Here is a 20,182-nt window from a genome sequence, read left to right as displayed (position 1 = left end):
CCTGTTCTGATAAGTTTTATTTGAATTCAGTTCAAAATATTCTATAATTGGCCTTTTGATTTCTTCTTTTATCTGTAGACTTTTTTAGAGTATGTTACTTTATTTATAAATATTTGGGGATCTTTCAGTTTTTTTTTTTACTAAGTTTAGTTTAGTTCCATTGAGAACACACTTCCTCCGATATGAATCCTTTGAGTTTACTTTTCTTCCCTTCTTTTTCTGCCTTCCCTTAGCTGAATGAATGTTTTCTTCAGTATAATTTTTAATGAATGTTTTCTTCGGTATAATTTTTTAATGATTATTAGCTCATTTTTAGCTAGAACTCTTTTATTATGTTAGTGGTTTTTGTAGGGTTTATACTCTATAGCTAGTATACTTATCACACTCTTATCCAAAAGTTATTCATTATTTCTTATGTAGCATAAAAATCTTCAGTTCTCCCCTTCTACCTTTGTGCTATTTTGGTATATATTTACTTTATATATGCCGTGCACCCCAAACGACTTTGTTTTTGTTAAATAGTCACTTACCTTTTAAATATAAGTAATATATCACTGTCTTTATCATTGGCTTTTTTTTTTTTCCTGAAGAGAATTTTGTTGTTTGCTTTTTCCCCCTGACTTCTCCTCCCGCTATTCTATTACTTTTGTAGTTGGGTCCTCAGGTTTTTGCAGTTGCTCTGTTAAATATCCCCCCTATTTCTCTTTTCTCCCTGTTTCATTTTGGATAATTTTAATAGCTTTGTCTTTAAATTCTTGTATCTTTTCTCACAAAAAATCTGGAACTCTTATAATGTATATTTCATCTCAGGAATTGTAGTTTGGTTTGGTTCTTTGTTGCATGAATTTGTTGTACACATGCAATATCTACATACCATTGGGATTTTTGTAATATCCAAGAAAATTTATATTTTCAGAAAAATAGCTTTTAAGATTGATATTTAAACTCAAAGAATCAACAGTAGCATGAGGACACTACAGAGGTACAAATACTTGAGTGGTAGTGCCCATAAAATACTTATTTTAGCTGGGCATGCTGGCTAAAATGACTACCCTCAGTTAAATATCTATCTCAGCTTTCACCTCATCCCTGTCTTGTTAATCTCCTTTAAGTCTGCTCTAGGCACACAGGCCTCCTTGTTGCTTATTAAACATGGCAGACATACTTCTGCCAGGGATTTATTCATTGTTTTATTTCTTATTTTTTGTACTTGGGATTGAACACAGGAGCATTCTGTCTCTGAGCTGAACCTCTAGTCCCCCCTCTTTGTTATTATTTTGAAACAATGCCCTTGCTAAGATGCTGATGGTCTTGTTAAGCTGCTGAGGCTGATCTCAAACCTGTGATCCTCCTGTCTCAGCCTCCCAAATACTGGGATTACAGGTGTGCGTCAGCTTTCCTGGCTTGGGATCTTGTTGGTTGTGACTCCATCTTTTTCCTGATATCTGCACCGCTGGCTTTCTTTTTTCATGCCTGTCCTCAAATGGTTCTCTTTTTTTCTTTCCAGACCACTCTTTCTAAAATTGTATCATACCTTTTCCATTTCCCCATAACTACTACTTTTTTCCAGAACACTTACTAACATCTGAAGACTATGTAATTTAAATATTTACTTATCTAATTTCTTATTTTTAGAATGTTCACTTTGTCAGTGGCAAATATTTTTGTTTTATTTACAGTGTGTTGGCAACACTTAGAACAGGGCCAAGTATACAAACATTTGCCTAATGAATGGGGACAAGGAGGAAAGAATATAGGTAGAGAATCAGGTAAGTTTAAGGATGTAGTGGTAGAAGATGAATATATTCTTTGATTTAATAATAATTTTAAATAGGATAAGAATAGAGTGGGGCGGGAAGAAGATTATCAGAGATTTTAGGAAAGTATGTCTTAGTGAGTACAAAGTTGAACTGTGAGTATATGATGTAAGATTACTGAACAGGGTTGGATGGAAATTTGTGGTTTTCTGAAAAAGAATGTGTTTCTCACTTAAATCAGAATTTTAACAATATTAAGTTATAAAACAGTAAGGAAATGTGACACGTATAAATGCTTTGTGTTTTAGAATTTTTTTTTTAAACAGTGATCTTTATGGTGTTGAATTTATAATTGATGTAGAATATCTCCTAAAGCAAAATAACATTCTTTTTAGCCTTACCAATAATTCCAGGATTGTGGGACTCCTGGCTCAGCTAGAGAAAATCAATAATGAATCTACAGATTCAGATACCGCCAGATATGTTACATCAAAAATTCTTCATTTGGCTCAAAGTCAAGGTAAGCTTTACTATCTTCTATTTTTAGAATGCTGGTTTAACTCTATTTATTTTATATATATATGTATGTGTATATATATATATGTGTGTGTGTGTGTGTGTGTGTGTGTGTGTGTGTGTGTGCATTGTAGTCATACATCACAATGAAATACAAGATTTGTGAGGATATACAAGCACACATCATCCAATTAGCCTTTATCCAATCCCCATCCCATACCCTCCCCCTCCCTCGATCCCATGCTTGATTGGTGATTAGCTTTGATACATTTGTTTACGTACATCATGAGTTTTAAAGAGATTCCATCCTTCCCCATCCCATTCCCTCTGATTGGTCACCTTAATTGCTCCTCTATAGGGCCCTTTCTTCAACTAGATATTCTCCTCTTACCTGTTTCTTCCTAGTTTTTGCATATTAGGGAAAGCATCTGTTTTTTTATTTTCTGTGATATTTCTCTGTGTATGCCGCATTGCAAGTTACAAGCCCACTCATGAAGGCTCCGGTACTGGCCTGGCCACCCGGCAGGCTCTGATCCCGGCCTCGCTGGCTCCAGCACTGGCCTTACCCATCAGCAGACTCCGATCCTGGCCTCGGAGGCCCCAGAAACAGCCTTGCCTCATGGCAGGCTCTGATCTGAGCCTCGCTGGCCCCAGAATCGGTCTCACCCCTTGGCAGGCTCCAATCTCGGCCTTGGAGGACCCGGAACGGGCCTTACCTCATGGCGGGCCCCAATCCCAGCCAGGCTGGCTCTGGCACCAGCCTCACCCCTCAACAGGCTTCAATCCCGGCCTCGGAGGCCCCAGCTCTGGCCTTGCCTCATGGTAGGCCCCGATCCCAGCCTTGCTGGCCCCGGCACCGGCCTAACCCCTCGGCAGGCTCCGATCCTGGCCTTGGAGGCCCCTGCACTGGCCTTGCCTCACAGCAGGCTCCAATCCCAGCCTAGCTGGCCCTGGCACCGGCCTCACCCCTCGGCAGGCTCTAATACTGGCCTTGGAGGCCCCAGAAATAGCCTTGTCTCACGGCAGGCTTTGATTCCTGCCTCGGTGGCCCCGGCATCGGTCTCACCATTTGGCAGGCTTCAATCCCGGCCTTGGAGGCCCCAGCACTGGCCTTGCCTCACGATGGGCTCCGATCCTGGCCTTTCAGGCCCCAGCATCGGCCTCACCCTTGGCAGGCTCTGATCCCAGCCTCACTGGCCCTGGCATCGGGCTCACCCCTCGGCGGGCACTGATCCCAGTTTTGGACAGAGGGCCCAGCACTGGCCTTGCCTCATGGAAGGCTCCAATCCTGGCCTCCCTGGCCCTGGCACCGGCCTATCTGCTTGGCAGGCTCCTATCCTGGCCTCAGAGTCCCCGGCATCAGCCTTGCTGTTCATCGGGCTCTGGTCTCTGTCACTATGAGCAGGTTGTCTACAGATGTTCCCTTTTTTTTTCTTTCTTTTTTGGTGGTACTGGGGTTCCTGGAAACCCCTCTACTTCCGGGCTACACTCATCTCTTTTTTTTTATATCTATTTTTATTTGGATACAGGATCTCTTAAGCCAGCGAGTCTGGCCTCGAACCAGTTTGATCCTCCTGTCTCCCCCTCCCAAGTGTTGGGATTTCAAGTGTGTGCCACCATGCCTGGCGTTCCTTTTTTTTTTTTTTAATATGAGAAATCAGAGCATGTCTTTTGCAAAAGCTGGTACCCCAAATACCTAGTGGCAATAAATTTTGTCTTCCCTCCAAAGGCAGAGGTCCACAGCTTCTCTCCTGGTCCACGTGCATCCTGGCCTCTCATTCTGTGCCGAAGAGCGTGGTGGCTATGAGGGCTGGTGACTTCCAGAGCACGCAGCGTGTAGGCCCATCCTGGCTATGCGGGGCTCCCTCTGATACCCTCCAAACCCTTTTGCCACATAGCATGTTGTCCAGTCTTCTTGAGCATGTGTGGCAGAAGTTCAAGGTGGACTGGGCTGGATCTGCCTGCCCCTCCAAATTGTACCTTTGGGGCAATTTCTTCAGGAGATCAAGTTGGGTTGAATCAGATGTCTGCCTCTCCAAAATAATAGCCTCCACCTCTGCAGCCGGCACCAGCGCCGGGGCTGCCATGCTGCTGCGCCGCTGCTCTGCTGGCACCGCTGCTCTGGCCAGCGCTGCCGCTCCACTGGTGCTGTGGCGCCACCGCGCTGCTGCCTTCCGCGGTTCTCTGCTGAGCTCCCTCTCCACATGACATGATGTCCAGAATTCCTAAGCTTGTGCAGCAGGGGAAGTCCCCCTTCACGGGGATTTTTTCTCCCCAAAGTTCCAGGTGAATTGGATAGAGTCCGTCTGCATCTCCTGAGTCCTGGTTGCCGCCGCCGCCATCTTGGCCCCTCTACAATATTTTATTTATTTTTTGAAGGGGTTGTGAGAGCGAGCACTCAGCAGCAATGAATTTTATCTCCCTTCCAAGAGCGGAGGCTCACAGCCCCACCGTGACGAGCAGGATCTGCTGTTCTGGGAGCAACATGGCCCCTGGTGCAGCATAGGAGTGTGGCGGCTGGGCGTGCTGAGTTCCCAGGATGCGCAGCTGGGCTCCCTTTCTGGCACTGCTCGGCTCCCTCCACCATGCCCGGGTCATTTTTCTTACAAGATATGAAGTAAAGAGTCCCTAGCATGCGCGGCTGAAGTGGTCTTTTCTTCAATCCCTTCTGGGATGATCCTCCAACAATTGCTTTTCTTGCATGGCTGGCGCCTCCTTGTCATCTTGCTTCCAATTCGCTGTTATCCACTCTCTCTTCTGTATTCTAGATAGGAAGTTGTAGCTGGAAGTGTCACCTTAAGTTGTCCCAATCCGATATTAAACCATAAGGAACATTGAATTTGGTACTATAGTCCTTTACAATTTATTGTGGAATCTGTACTATTGAGAATACAATGTTTTTTTCCCCTTCAATTAAATGAATGACATTCCTGTCCTATATTCAGAAGACTTTCTGGCATTAGTATTCAGTTGTGGAAAATATTGAGGAGGGTACCAAATATCTTATGCAGTAATCCCACTCAGAGAATGGTTCCTGTGACTTTTTGAGTTCAATTGGTGAAAGACCATAGCTTTGGATTTAGAAACATCTTGGTTGCTTGGCTTATTTCACTAATTTGTTCAGTGATTTTGTATGCATTTATTTTCTTGTCTCAAAGGAGAAATGTTTGGTCCATGAAAAATGATACTTTTTCCCCCAAAAAAGTTAAAATGAAGCATAAATGAGACAATATAGGTAAAGTACACTGAACAGTAAATGTTCCTTTGCAAAATGCTAGCCTGATATATACTTTCCTTTCTTGGTAGTCACAGGAGAATTGTGAAAAAGATCTAGGAACTTTTAAATAATAGAAATATTTAGATAGCTTTTTCCCCCCATTTCAGTCATAGGAAAGATGATGTGAGTGATTTTTGTCTCCTGATTCTTACAGAAGTTTTTTTTCCTTAGTTTATTTTTATGTGATTTACATAGTATTAATATAGTCAAAACATTTGCAAATGCTACTAAGTTTTCTCTTTGACTCTTTTTGATTAACTATTTTGTAGTTCTGTTCATAAAGAAGGAAACCTACTATTAAAACTCTTGCCTCATCCCAGTCTGGCACCTGTAATATGTTATTGGTTTTTCAGATTTTAGATGAAAATCTAAATCTGATAGGAACTGAGAAGAAATGCAAGGAAGGACCTGTTAACCAAAATTAGGACATCCCCACAGAGCAGAACTAGTAATATCAGGGAGCAACATCATTTTTTTTTTTTTGTTGGTACTGGGGATGGAAACCTTCTACTTCTGGCTACACTTCCAGACCTATTTTTTATATTTTATTTGGTCTCTTAAGCCAGCGCTGCTGGCTTCGAACCTGCGTGATCCTCCTGTCTCCGCCTCCCAAGCGTGGGATTACAAGCGTGTGCCACCATGCCCTGGAGGGAGCAACAGCTTAAAGCCAGTTTAAAATGTTTATTAGACCAGTGGAGACTTGATGATTCTATGTTAGCTGTAGATAACAAAACTTTAGACACTATGTTCCTACATGTTAAAAAAAAGCTGTTTAATATTTTTCAGAAAAAACAAGAAGAGAAATGACAGCCAAAGGTTCTACAGGAATAGAAGTTCTGCTGTCAACATTAGAGGTATATCACTAAAAATCTTTTCTTTTTATTGTACAGAGGATTGAACCTCAGGGGATATTTAGACTGAAACTACATCCCTAGCCCTTTTTAATTTTTTTTAAAAATAAGATCTAAGTTCCTGAGATTGGCCTTGAACCAATAATCCTCCTCCAAGTACTAGGATTATAGGATTGTGCCATTGCACCAGGCTACCAAATCTTTAATTATGTATCTAGTAATAGGAAGCAATACTGAAAAGGGGGAAAAACAACAACCGTGTGTGTGTGTGTGTGTGTGTGTGTGTGTGTGTGTGTGTGGTGTAAGAAGTGTAAGAGTTTTTTCTTTGAGGGCTAGGAATGTAGTGCAGCATTAGAGTGCTTGCCTCCTAGGCTGGAGACTATGGGTTTAATCACCAGCACTGAAAAATAATTCTAGACATAAACCTAATGAATGGAAGTTGTTTTGTGTTTCATATTATTGTTTGGAATGGTGCTAAAAATATTCTAACAAGTATTATGTAGACATCTAAATATATTTACCAGTGATTATAATAACTATATTTTAATATTAACATGCTGTTCTCATTGATGATTTTAAAAACATCATCTAGAGATAAATCTTTAGCTTAAAATAACGATTGACATTGGAAATTCTCATTTATTGTGTTAGCTGATGCACATTTACAATTTGTTTTACTCTCTTTTATTGGTTGCATATTTTTTTTGTGTGTGTGGTACTGGAGTTGGAACCCAGGGGCTTTCTACTCCCAGGCTACACTCCCAGACCTATTTTTTAAAATTTTATTTGAAAATAGGGTTGCTGAGAGCCTCACTGAGTAGCTGAGGCTGTCTTCGAACCTGTGCAATCCTCCTGTCTCAGCCATCCAAGTGCTGGGATTACAAGCGTGTGCCACCACGCCTGGCTGGTTGCATATGTTTTAATGATGATAATTGAATTTCTGTTTCAGTGTAAATGTTTTAGGTTGATCAGGAGGATGAATTCAGAATCAGAAGTTTATGTTTTATTCAATGTAGTGTTAAGAATAAGAAATGAGCTTATGTTATTTGTTAGTAAATTTTAACCTCATATAAATACCATTTTCCTCTAAATTGAACTGCCAGTGTAGAGCTATCTTAATAAAGTCCAAATGTGGGTAAATAAGCAGAAATACAACATTCCTGAAAAAAAAAATGAGAAAAGACTATCCCTACCAAATATCAAAGAACATTATGAAGCTTCTGTAATTAAAATAGTTTAGAAATTACATGAGAGGTACTAGATATTCACATAACAATTGAAAATTTAAAAAATAATATAAAATGCTCTGGGAATTCAGTACTGTTTGATAAAGGTGGCATTTCAGTTCAGGAATGAAAAGAGGGGATTCTTTAATAAGCAGAGCTGGGCCAAAGTGGCCGCCATCTGGAAAAGCACAGTGTTGGAGTCTAACTTCCTACATCCTACCCCGAAGTAGACTTCTTACAAGCAAAGATGTAAGCTTGGAAAGTGAAGTCACATCCTAGGGAAATGAATGGGAGAAATTTTATGTAAAAAATGGGAGTTGCAAAAGAAAAGGTTGATAAAGTCAACTACGTTAACAAAGTGCATGGAAAAAAAACAATTTGTAAAAGTTCTTCTAGGTAAGAAGAATAAGAGAATAATGGAAACCTGAATACATTTGTTCCTAGAGAAATTGAGAAGTTCATTTGTAAAATATAGATAATTCTTGACAAGTATGAAAAGTTTGAGCATCATAAATTTACAATTTCTTAATAAAGCTCATACTCTTTGTTTCAGAACACAAAAGATCTTCAAACTATGCTAAACATCTTGAACATTCTTGTTGAGCTGATCTCAGCTGGTAAGGGTTTGTTTCCTTTGATCTAATTTCTGTTTGTAAGTAGTGACCAACACTATATCATCTGTACTTTCTTTGGATTTTCTAATACTCATGGAGGCTATTCTGAGTGTTGGGATTTAGAAACTGAAATGTATTATTTTATTGTTTTGTTTTGCTTTTGGTATATTCAGGTATTTTTAAAATTGCCCCTGCAACCATATGTTTTAGAGCCTTGAACTTAGAATTTTACATCACTTGTGTTTACTCTGTATACTTCTTTTGAAAATTAAATAAATGAAATAACACAAAATATGATTTTGAAGTGTTTGTTTGATTTTAGAAATCATCACTTTAAACATTTCTTGAATGCTAACAAGTTGTAACACCTACTATTGGAGGATTTGCTGTTAAATTTTTTTTTTTAATTTTTAGGTGGAGGTCGAAGAGCTAGTTTCTTAGTCGCCAAGGGTAGTTCACAGATACTGTTACAATTGCTTACAAATGCCAGCAAAGAATCACCCCCACATGAGGAGTTAATGGTACAGATTCATTCTGTTCTTGCAAAGATTGGACCAAAAGGTAAGGATTTTGCTGTATAATTATTGAATCCAAAACCATCTTTCTAATATTGATTCTTTGTGTATTAAAAATGTAGAGTTCTTATTTATTTTTAAAAAATTTATATTGGTACATTTTTTCATACATCTTAATAGGATGCAGGATGGTGGAGACATACATGCACACATCATTCAATTAGCCCTTACCTCATTCCCACCCATTCCCTCCCCTCCCTCCTTCTCATGTTTGGCTTGGTGATGGATATTGATGTTTGTTAAAGTATATCTGGTGCATTAGAGGATTTCCCTCTTTCCCCTTCTCATCCCCTCACTTAGTTCGCCTTTTTTGCTCATCTATAGATTCTCCTTCTTCATCTAGAGTTCCTCCTATGACCCATTTTCTCCCTAGCTTTCACATATTAGGGAGAGCATCTGATTTCTTATTTTTTGTGACTAATCTCACTTAGCATAGTGTCTTCCAGTTTCATGCATTTCCTTGTAAATGATGTAATTGTGTTTTTCTTTATGGCTGAGTAAAATTTCATTGTATACATATTCCATAGTTTTGTAGACCATTCATCTGTTGAGGGACATCTTGGCTGGTAGCATAGTTTGGCAATGGTGAATTGTGCAGCTATGAACATAGATATGCATGCATTAGTTTGATAGTTTGGTTTCCTTTCTTTTGGGTAGATACCCAGGAGTAGTATTGCTGGATCATATGGTAAGTTCGTTCCCATTCTTCTGAGGATTCTCCATACTGTTTTCCAAAGTGGTTGTCCTAATTTGCAATCCCACCAACAACATATTAGAGTTCCCGTATCTCCACATTCTCGCCAACATTTGTTGTTGTTGTTTGTGTTTTGAAGATTGTCATTCTAGTTGGAGTTAGGTAGAATCTCAGGGTAGTTTTGATTTGTACCTCTCTGATTGCTAATGATATCGAACATTTTTTCATGCATTTATTAGCCATTTTAATTTCTTCCTTGGTGAAGTGTCTATTTAGTTCACTTGCCCACTTTTTTTTTTTTTTTTTGGTGGTACTGGGTTCCTGGAAACCCTTTTACCTCTGGGCTACACTCCCAGATACCTATTTTTTATATTTTTATTTGGAAACAGGGTCTCTTAAGCCAGCGAGGCCAGCTTTGAACGTTCGTGATCCTCCTGTCTCCGCCTCCCAAGTGCAGGGATTACAAGCGTGCACCACCATGCCCGGCATCACTTGCCCATTTTTTGATTGGGTTATTTGTTTTTTTAGTGCTGAGTTTCTTGTGTGCTCTGTATATTATAGATATTAGGTCTCTATCTGAGGAGAAGTTGGCAAAATCTTATATCATTCTATTGGCTCTCAGTTGAGGTTTTTGATAGTTTTCTTTGCTGTACAGAAGCTCTTCAGTTTCATGCAATACCATGTTTTGATTCACCTTTTAGTTTCTTGTGCCTTTGAGGTCTTATTGAGAAAGTTTTTATCTGTGCCTATGTGTTGCAATGTTGGACCTATGCTCTCTTCAAGGAGCCTCAAGGTCTCTGGTCTCATTTGTAAGTCTTTGATCCATCTTGAATTGACATTCATGCAGGGTGAGAAAGTGGGACTTATTTCCATATTTCTGCATATGGTAAACCAGTTTTCCCAACAACATTTGTTGGACAGGCCATCTTGTTTCCAGTGTATGTTTTTGGCCCCTTTGTCAAAAATTAATTGGCTGTAAGTGTGTGGATTTGTTTCTGAGACTTCTATTCTGCTCCATTGGTCTATGTATCAGTTTTTGTGTCAGTGCCATGCTGTTTTTATTACTATGGTTTTGTAGTATAAAGTCAGGTATTGTAATTCTTCTTGTATGGTTTTTGTTGCTGAGAACTACTTTGGCTATTATGGTTTTTTTGTTGTTTCAAACAAATTTAAGGACTGATTTTTCTATTTCTGTGAGGAATGATCTTGGTAATGGATATTGCATTAAATCTGTAGATCACTTCGAAGTATGGCCATTTTGATGATATTTATTCTGCCTATTCATGAGCATGGAAGATCTTTCCATTTTCTAAGGTCTTCTTCAATTCTTTTTCAATGGTTTTTTTTTTTTTTTTTTGGTGGTACTGGGGTTCCTGGAAACCCTTCTCTGGGCTACACTCCCAGACCTATTTTATATTTTTATTTGGAAACAGGGACTCTTAAGCCAGCGAGGCTGGCATCGAACCAGCGCAATCCTCCTGTCTCCGCCTCCCAAGCACGGGCATTACAAGCGTGTGTCACCACGCCCAGCTCAATATTTTATAATTTTGTTTACAGAGGGCTTTTACCTCCTTTGTTAAGTTTATTTCTAAGCATTTTATTTTTTTTTTTTTTGTGGGAAATCCTGAGTGGAACTGTTTTCTGAATTTCTTTTTCAGTGGATTTGTGGTTGGTATACAGAAAAGATTCGATTTTTAAGATTGATTTTGTATCCAGACACTGCTGAATTTGTTCATAAGTTCTGTAAGCCTTTTGGTTGAGTTTGTTGGGTCTTCTAAGTATAGTATCATGTCATCTGCAAATAGTTAAAGTTTGAGTTCTTTTTGGGTGAGATGAGAGTAACTTTCCCTTAGAACCATTTAATTTCCCTCCCTTCTCCCTCTTCTTCCTCCTCCTTCTCCTCCTCTTCCTCCTTCTCCTTCTCCTCTCCTCCTTCTCCTCCTCCTCCTCCTCCTCTTCCTCCTCCTCTTCTTCCTCCTTCTCCTCCTTTTTTATTTTTTGTTACTGAAGATTGAACCTAGGAATAAGAATGTCTACCTCTAAGGTAGACCCTATATCTAAGGTAGAGACCTAATATCTACAATATACAGACCCTTTATTTATTTTTATTTTGAAACAGGATCTCACTAATTTGTTGAGGCTCTCCTTGAACCTATGATCCTCCTGCTTCAGCCTCCCAAGCATTGGGATTATAGGTATACACCACCATGCTTGGATTAATTCTTTTTTACTTAGAATCCTGTTCATGCACGTCTCTCCTTGCTGGACTTAGGTACTTTTTTATTTAAGTCTTAATATTTCTTAAGTTCTTAATTTTTTTTTACTGTTTTAAATTTGTGAGAATAATAGTTAAGAACTCATTTTTTTTTTCAAACACAAAGTAATGACTCATAAGAAGGTAAAGAAGTTAACTATCCTGATTGGTTAGTATAGATGGAATTATTCCTGTACTGAAATATTACACTGTATGTCATAAATATATACAGTGGTTATGTGTGAATAAAAAATTAAAAAATTATCTTTGTGGTACTAGGGTTGACCCAGGGGCTGTTCTACCTCTGAGCTATACCCCTAGTCCTATTTTGTTTTTTTCTTTGAATCAGTGTCTTGGTAAGTTACCATGAGAAGGCCTTGAACCTGTGATCCTCCTGTTTTAGCCTACCAAGTACTAGGAATACAGGTGTGTGCCACCATACCTGGCTTAAAAAAAAAAAAAAAAAAAAAAAAAAAAAAAAAAATTAAAGAGATAGAAATGGCTTAACTACTTTAATTTGATCATTACATGTTATATGCATATATTGAATTATTATAGTGTACTCTATAAATTTGTATCATTGAATAATTTTTTTTGGCACTAGGGATGGAACCCAGGGGCATTCTACCTCCGAGCTACACCCCCAGCCCTATTTTTTATTCTTTATTTTGAGATTGGGTCTCACTGAATTGTGAAGGACCTCACTAAGTAGCTGAGGCTGTCCGTAAACCATGATCCTCCTGTCTCACCCTCCCAAATGCTGGGATTACAAATGTACCACCATGCCTGGCCCATTAAAATAATTTTAAAAAGACTTCCTTTTCTTTGTTAATATTATATCATTTATAAGTTTATTTGATAATTTTTTCAAATTATCTTTTACATAAGCTGTTTATTTTTCATTACTTTATATTCTTCTGTAAGTGTGAAAAGAATATTGTTGATATCATTTTAGTTATACTGGTAATGGATGTTTGGATTCTTTACTATTCCTCTTGACTGTGTGATGATATTCCTTGGAAATTTATTGAATTAGATAGACGTACATGTGCCCCATTCTCCTGCTCTATTCCTCTGCTTGTCCCTTAGCACATTCTTTTTTAGCTGTGCTTCAGAAATGTAGAGAGTAGTTTAAAAATCATATTACAGAAAAATGATGACAACCTTATCAGGTCACCTTCATATTTGATGATTCATAATGTAAATTTAACTTTTTTATTTTGGTGGTGGTATTGGGGGTGGAACCAAGAGGCTTTCTACTTCTGGGCTATACTCCCAGACCTATTTTATTTTTTATTTGGAAACAGGGTCTCACTAGGTTGCTGAGAGCCTCACTAAGTAGCTTAGGCTGGCTTTGAACACGTGTGATCCTCCTGTCTCAGCCTCCCAAGTGCGGGGATTACAAGCGTGCACCTGGCATAATATACATTTAAAATATCATTGATTTATGATTTTCTTTTATTCGAAGTCACATATGAATAGCTTCCTTTTTTTTTAAACAGATAAAAAGTTTGGAGTAAAAGCTAGAATTAATGGGGCTCTGAATATAACCCTGAGTTTGGTCAAACAGAATTTGCAGAATCATCGCTTGGTTCTACCTTGTCTTCAGCTTTTACGAGTATACTCTGCCAATTGTAAGTATTTCACAGTGTCTTTTGGTTAACACAGTGTTTTGAAATTATGCAAGTTGAAAATTTTAAACTCTGTAAACCTCTGAAATTTGTGGAGAAAGAGAAGATTTAATATGGCTTGTTGTAACTCAACAACATCCAGCTCAACAAAAGGATATAGGATAAGAAGCGAGTTGACAAATCATGAGAACTCTCACTCCTTCCCCTGGTTCGTTAAAGACTGAGAACAGGAGGTGGAAGAGTAGGCAGGCTGTGGGAAAGTTGTGGAAGGCATGAGGATGTAGCTGCTGGAACACCTCCTACACCTCTGGATCTCCACGGAGGAGAGGGAGGCCCAGAAGGAAGGTGTGCAGGGGCACAGCGGGCCCAGGTCGTCCTCCGGAATCGGTAGGAAAGTCACAGGACAGAACGGGAGCGGGACAGGCCCCTCTGAGGAAGCCATGGGGAGCAGAGGTCCCAGCGAGGCCCTTAGTGCAGCCCTTCCCAGGACATCACCTAGCCACACAGCTGTTTTCTCTGACTGTGGTATTTACGTAGTTAATGAAAGAACCTAAGAAGTAAATTATAGGATATATGTTATTGCAGAATATCATTGAAAAATAAATGCCAAATATCTATATATGTAGTACATATACATAAATATTTTTATTATGTATCTATACTTTGACAATATGGTTGAAGGTGTGATCAGAAGAAATCGCTTTGAACATTTAAATAATGAACACTTGTTTAATTAAAAAGAGTATAAGGAGATGAATGAATTAGATATACAACTAGAGTCATTAATGAAAGTAGAGGAATGACAGAGTGAAGGAACAAATGAAAGATATGTCTTAGACAACAGGGAACAGAACTGGGGGACTCCTCAGTGGTGGAGCCCCAAGAGCCAACAACTCTTAATCTTTCTAGAATGTAATTTAGCAGTTGATTTAAAAATGAAAACTGAGTTGGATTACAAAACTAAAACAGGTAAAGAATTAAATCCCCCAATTGGAGGAAGAAGGGAGGTAGGACAGCCATAGAACAAGAAGGAATAATGAAATTATGAATAGAAACAAAATTAATGTCATTGTAAGGAACATTAGGAGCTGCATTTTTGGTGGCATTTTATTGAATTAACCTCTGCAAGGCTAGCAAATGGCTTATCTACAATTTTTAAAAATACTGTTTGTTCAGAACTTAAAATGTTAGGCACAAATTTCCTGTTAGGTAGTCATCTGTATGTTCGGTGTGCACTGTTAAAGTTGTTCCTACTTTTTCACCGTTGTGGTTGATTCCATTAAGGTCATCACTACACCTCACCAAGACCACAGTCTCCTAATGTGCCTGTCAAAACCATTTCCCCAGAGTGCTGTGAATTCTGACCTGTTTATCTAAAACACAGGTCTGATTTCTTGTTCCTCTAGCTGAAAAGAATGAACAACTTCCAGGGACATTCACAATTTGTTTCTTACCTTCTCTTCCAACCTCATTTTCCCATATCTCTTTTGGATCCTGTATGATTTTGCAAAATGTAACTGCTAATACATGTAATGTTCATGGTATCAGACCTATTGTCCACGAGACTACAAATTCCTTTCTCCAGAGATACTCCAGAGCTTCATTGGCACCATTAACTCCGCCTTCTGTCCCAGCCAATTCCACATCGTTAAAGACTGTGCCCAGGCACCACTTTCAGCAGAAGTGCTGTCTACCTCACTCTGAATTGAGGGCCTCCTCAGTGGTAGAGCCCGAAGAGCCAGCAACTCTCAATCTGTGTGGAAATAGTTTAGCAGTTGCATTACTGTTTCTGTCATTCTCTCTCTGTTTTCTGAGGACAGAGACTTGTTTATTGTCCCTCAGTCCTCATGTTCACTACCTTTATTAAGGAAACAAATGGAGTAACTGGAGTGTTTTTGTATAATTTTTTGGGGGGCATGGAACTTATTTTCAGAATTTCCTAGCAACTTCCCATAGAAATAAAGCAAAATAACAAACAAAACAAACACCAATCCTCCCTTCCAGTGATTGTTACTTAAGGTAGACCTAGAGTGGCTCAGGGTGACTTAAGTGCATGTTTACTAATGTCTTGCATGTGTTTGGGGTATGTATTACTAAGGTCTACATTTTTAGTTACTGAGGTTATTAAATAACTTTGCATCTCCCCCCACCCCCCAGCTGTGAATTCAGTATCCTTAGGGAAAAATGGAGTTGTGGAACTTATGTTTAAAATCATCGGACCATTTAGTAAGAAGAATTCTGGTCTTATGAAGTGAGTAATGTTTTGAAAGTAAATAGAGGTTTACATGTCCTTTGTTATTCTGGGCTTCGTTGTTTCAAAATGTACAAATAAGCATATTGAACAAAGCTGTATCCAGGGTCTTCTCTTAGTTTTTAAGTAGTGATTTTTTCATCATGAGAAAAAAATTTAAGGAAATTTTAATAAATGTATATCTAAATCAAGAAATTTAAAATTTAAAAATGTAATATTTATAGAAATTTAGATTTTGAACATTTCCAAATTCTGTAAGAGGAAATAAGATTATTTATAGGATATCATTCATTCAGAAACATTTATTGAGTGCCTACTATATTCCCCATCCAGTTTTGCAAACTTTTAATGACTATTTCCTTTATTCTCATGATTATCTGAATATGTGCTAAATTTATACATTTCTATTTTGTCCAAATGTAATTTTTTTCTCTGCTTTTTTTTCTTTAGTTTGTATAGACATACATACATTTTAAGGTATATTTTACTTATATGTGTGTATTTTCATTTATTTTTTTATCCTCAGAAAAGGAAAACAATTTGCAGTTATTCTATTATATTTACTATTTTTTAAGCTTAGAGGCCATTCTTTAAGTTTTTTTATTGTAAAATTTTTCAAGCATGTGTAATAATTTATGCCATGTTATGTTTAGTTATATAAATTACTTACTAGCAGTGATCAACATTCCACCAGTTTTATTTATTTCTCCTCCAAACTTTGTTTTTTTTCCTCTGGGGTACTTTTAAGCAAATCTTAGGTACTTTCTCTGGAATGATTTTCTGTGAACATTATCATTTTGTTCCCAAATATTTCAGTATATAACTGTATGAAATAAGGACCCCAAATAACCAGAATATTGCATGGTATCCAACAAAAGTATTAATTCCTTAATTTAATACAAAATCTAGTCTGTATTCTGTTGTCTCAGAATTGCTCTTTTGCAGTTGGCTTGTTTGAATTAGAATTCAAACAACATGTGCATATTATTTCTTATTATAGTTAGGAAGTTTCCAAGTCTTCACAGAGGTAGAGAGAATGGTATAGTGAACTGTGCATGTCACCCAAGTTCAACAGTAATCAATATCCTGCATTTTAATTTCATCTTTCCCTTCTCTGTGCTTATTTTTTTTCCCTGTAGTATTTGGAAGCAGTTATTTCCTATTACATTCCATATGTAAATTGTTTAGCATAAGAATTATCAGATGCAGAAATTTTTCCTCTTTGTGTTGCCTCAATAACAGTTCTGTGCCCAAAAAAAAATTAATAATTTTTTAGTATCATCTTGTATTTTATTATTATCTAAAATGCTTCTTTTTTACAGTTGACTTTTTAAAATCAGAGTTCAAATAAGATCTGTACAATCTGTTTGATTGACCTGTATCATAATAGTTTTCTTTTTTGAGGGGTACTAGGGATTGAATCCAGGGGCATTCTACCTCTTCTACCTACTGAGCCCTTTTTATTTTTTGTTTTGAAATGGGGTTTCACTAGGTTGCTAAAAGGCTCACTATTGTTGCTGAGGTTATCCTCGAACATGTGATCCTCCTGTCTTAACCTCTCAAGTCCTGGAATTATATGTGTGAAACACCATACCTGGCTCTCATAATCTTTTAAGATCAATAAAAGCCCAACTGTTTTTATGGTTTTATTTGTTGAGAGACCTATGTACTCTTTCATAGAATTTCCCACATTCTTGATTGAGGTGACTATATGCTGGGGTCATTTAACAAACAGGTATGTCTTTTTGTATTCTGAGTATTGATGAAGATAGCAACATGATTACATTTGTTTTTTTAAATCAAAGTATTTCAGAGGCTGTGCTGGGTAATTGTTTATATCACTTCATCTCACTGAGTTGAAGGAATCCATCTGTTAGACTGCCCTGTACATTTGTTATTGAGTTGAGGGAATCCATTCCTTAGACTGTCCCGTACATATGTCACTTTATAATTCAGCACTCATTCTTTGCATTGCCTGGATTTGTTGTTTTATTAGAGGTCTTAAAATAATTTTAAGACTTTTGTAATTTTCTTTCCTTTTTGGTATTTGTGAATCCTTTGTAAAATAAAGAAGAACTTGTCCACATGAACTATTGCGGCAGACTGGCTCAGTCGGGAATAATAAATCCAGCAGTGAATATGGCCAGAGTCCACTCGAGATCGAGTTTCTCAGAAAGATGTGCAAAGGCTTCGGGTGCAGTTCTGCAGCCACTTATCTGCAGCGATTCTTTCCCTTTTATGAAATAAACTCCTTTAAGTTCCTATTCATGGCACTAAAGGTGGAGATTCCTCTCCAGGAAAGAATCTGACATGGACAAAAGCTTCTAGTGCAATTGACACTTTATTACAAGAACCCAGAAAATTTATATCCTTCACCAGTGAGATTAATAATAATAAAAAAAAGAAGTGTAATCACCACAAATCAATAGTGAAGGACATGTAAACAAAGTAAAAAAAACTAGTCCGGGTATTCAAGATTAGCTACGATTAGCTCCGGATCCTGTGACCAAATCCAGCCCCCTGCCCTTGAGCCCCTGCCCTTGCAGACAGGTGGCTCCAAAGGGCAAATTCCAGAAGACACAGGCACGCCCAGGGCTTGGAGAAGACAGCCTCTCATGTAATCTCCTTTAACTTGTTTCTTCAGAACTATGGCGATCCAGGGGGATGCGATGGAGGTCTTCCAGGTTTCGTCTGCATTGCCATCTAAAGTCTGAAAGCTTAAACAAGCTCACAACACAGTTAAGCAGATAAACACCAAAAAGTAACATGAAGTTTTTAGATTTAGTTGTCAGATGTACTTCGCTAGCTGCTGAGCACTTTTCCTCAAACGATAGGCTTATTAGAAGCTTATTCCTTTTTTAATAATCCATATTCCTATCACAGATCCTTTGCAACTTCCTTTTCTTTTCTGATTACCCTGATTCTCTCTTTTCCATTTGGGACAATCTTAGGATAAGCTCTTCTTCATACAAAAATGCTTTCTTATTCTCACCATATTTCCTTTCTTTCACACTTACACATTTATTATATCTGTCCTTTATTATGACATATTCATTTCTTAGCCACGTGGCACCTCCCTGTTTCGGGAAGCGCACATACTGGGTGTAAAGGTCAAGAATCTTCCTAGCCTTCAGCTCTATTGTATTGGGCAGTATTAGCTGCTCATCAACTAGGCTGCTTTGATGTCACACACAAAGTTTATCTTCTCTGTATCTAGGCAGGATCACAAGGAGAGGGGGTAAACAGAGGCACTGATTGCCTCCCTTACAAGTTTTTAGGGCTAATGGTTTCAGCTGACTCTTAAGGCTTTTACTATAAGTTAATGATTAGAATGAAGGTCAGAGATAGGGGGGAAATCTGCGTTTGTAATTGCTGTGACTGGAATACTACCAGAGCATCTGAATTCTAACTAGATTTTATTATCATTTAAGCAAAGCCGAGGGCGTTTAGAGGCTTAGACAAATTACTAGAAAATTTATTTTCCACGGACTCAGTTTCTCTCACAGTCCTGATCTTACATCACCGGAGCAATTCGTGTGGAAAGTTAAAAGAATCATTACCAAATGAATAATAGTTATGAAAGAATATCTAAGAGTGGGGGAGTACTTTGGCCAGAGACAACACTTCCCCTTGGGGCTCCGCTTACTTTAAGCTTTAGCCAATTTCCTGCATGGGAAATCTTTCACGCAGATGCCAAGGAAGAGGAAGTAATCGTGGCAAACTATTTAGTTAAATTTTACTCTTAAACAAAGAGAATTCAGGATATTTCCAGTCTTAATAGAAGTCAACATACTTTAAAATATTTTGGGAGTTGACTTGCCCATGTAACTATTTATTCAATATTATTTGGTATGATAACCCAACATATTTACATATACAAAGATGATACACAGTTCTAGAATATGTGATGAAATGTAACACAAAGAAAACCTTTGGCCATGGGATTACACTTGTAATCCCAGTACTTGGAAGGCTGAGACAGGAGGATCTCGGGTTCGCAGACCGCCTCAGCTACTTAGGGAGGCCCTTTGCAACTCAGTAAGACCCTGTTTCAAAGTAAAGAATAAAAAATAGGGCTAGGGGTAGCTCAAAGGTAGAATGCCCCTGGATTCCATCCTCATTACCACAAAAAAAGTAACATGGGGATAGAATTTAAAATATTCAAGACATATTAAATGCATGACCATGGCTCCAAATTGTTATATAGTATCTTTTGTATTATAGGCTACAAACCTAAGTTCCCACTTAAGCTGACATTCAAGACACATGAAGTTTCCCATAATTCAGTACCCCACTCTTTTCTGGTTGTACCACCCCCGAAAAAAAAAAAATTAAAAACAACTCACCAGCAAATGGTTTCACCTCTGAAAAAAAATTGTTTGCACTTAAAAAATGAGATGATGTAGCTGGGTGGGTTGGTGCATGCCTGTAATCTCAGTATTTGTACGGCCGAGACAGGAGGATCACAGGTTCCTGGACCGCCTCATCTACTTAGTGAGGCCCTCCACAACTTAATGGGACCTGGTTTTCAAATAA

General features: G+C 38.2%; 1 protein-coding gene across 3 annotated transcripts in view; it reads left to right on the top strand.

Annotated features, from left to right (window-relative positions):
* AGTPBP1 (ATP/GTP binding carboxypeptidase 1) overlaps window positions 1-20,182 on the top strand; it is a gene marked incomplete at both ends in the record, with an annotated part of 125,568 nt that overhangs the window by 1,394 nt on the left and 103,992 nt on the right. For all 3 annotated transcript variants that reach the window (XM_080709445.1, XM_080709444.1, XM_080709446.1), the window contains 6 exons: window positions 2,153-2,277; window positions 6,337-6,404; window positions 8,181-8,244; window positions 8,656-8,802; window positions 13,267-13,398; window positions 15,553-15,646. In XM_080709445.1, coding sequence (XP_080565571.1) covers window positions 2,153-2,277; window positions 6,337-6,404; window positions 8,181-8,244; window positions 8,656-8,802; window positions 13,267-13,398; window positions 15,553-15,646 — 630 coding nt within the window. The remainder of the gene's footprint in view (window positions 1-2,152; window positions 2,278-6,336; window positions 6,405-8,180; window positions 8,245-8,655; window positions 8,803-13,266; window positions 13,399-15,552; window positions 15,647-20,182) is intronic.

This window comes from Muscardinus avellanarius, assembly GCF_963383645.1.
Source record: "Muscardinus avellanarius genome assembly, chromosome: 13".
NCBI classification, from domain to species: domain Eukaryota; kingdom Metazoa; phylum Chordata; class Mammalia; order Rodentia; family Gliridae; genus Muscardinus; species Muscardinus avellanarius.
The sequence above is the reverse complement of the archived record's forward strand: the minus strand, read 5'-3'. Positions and strand labels throughout refer to the sequence as shown.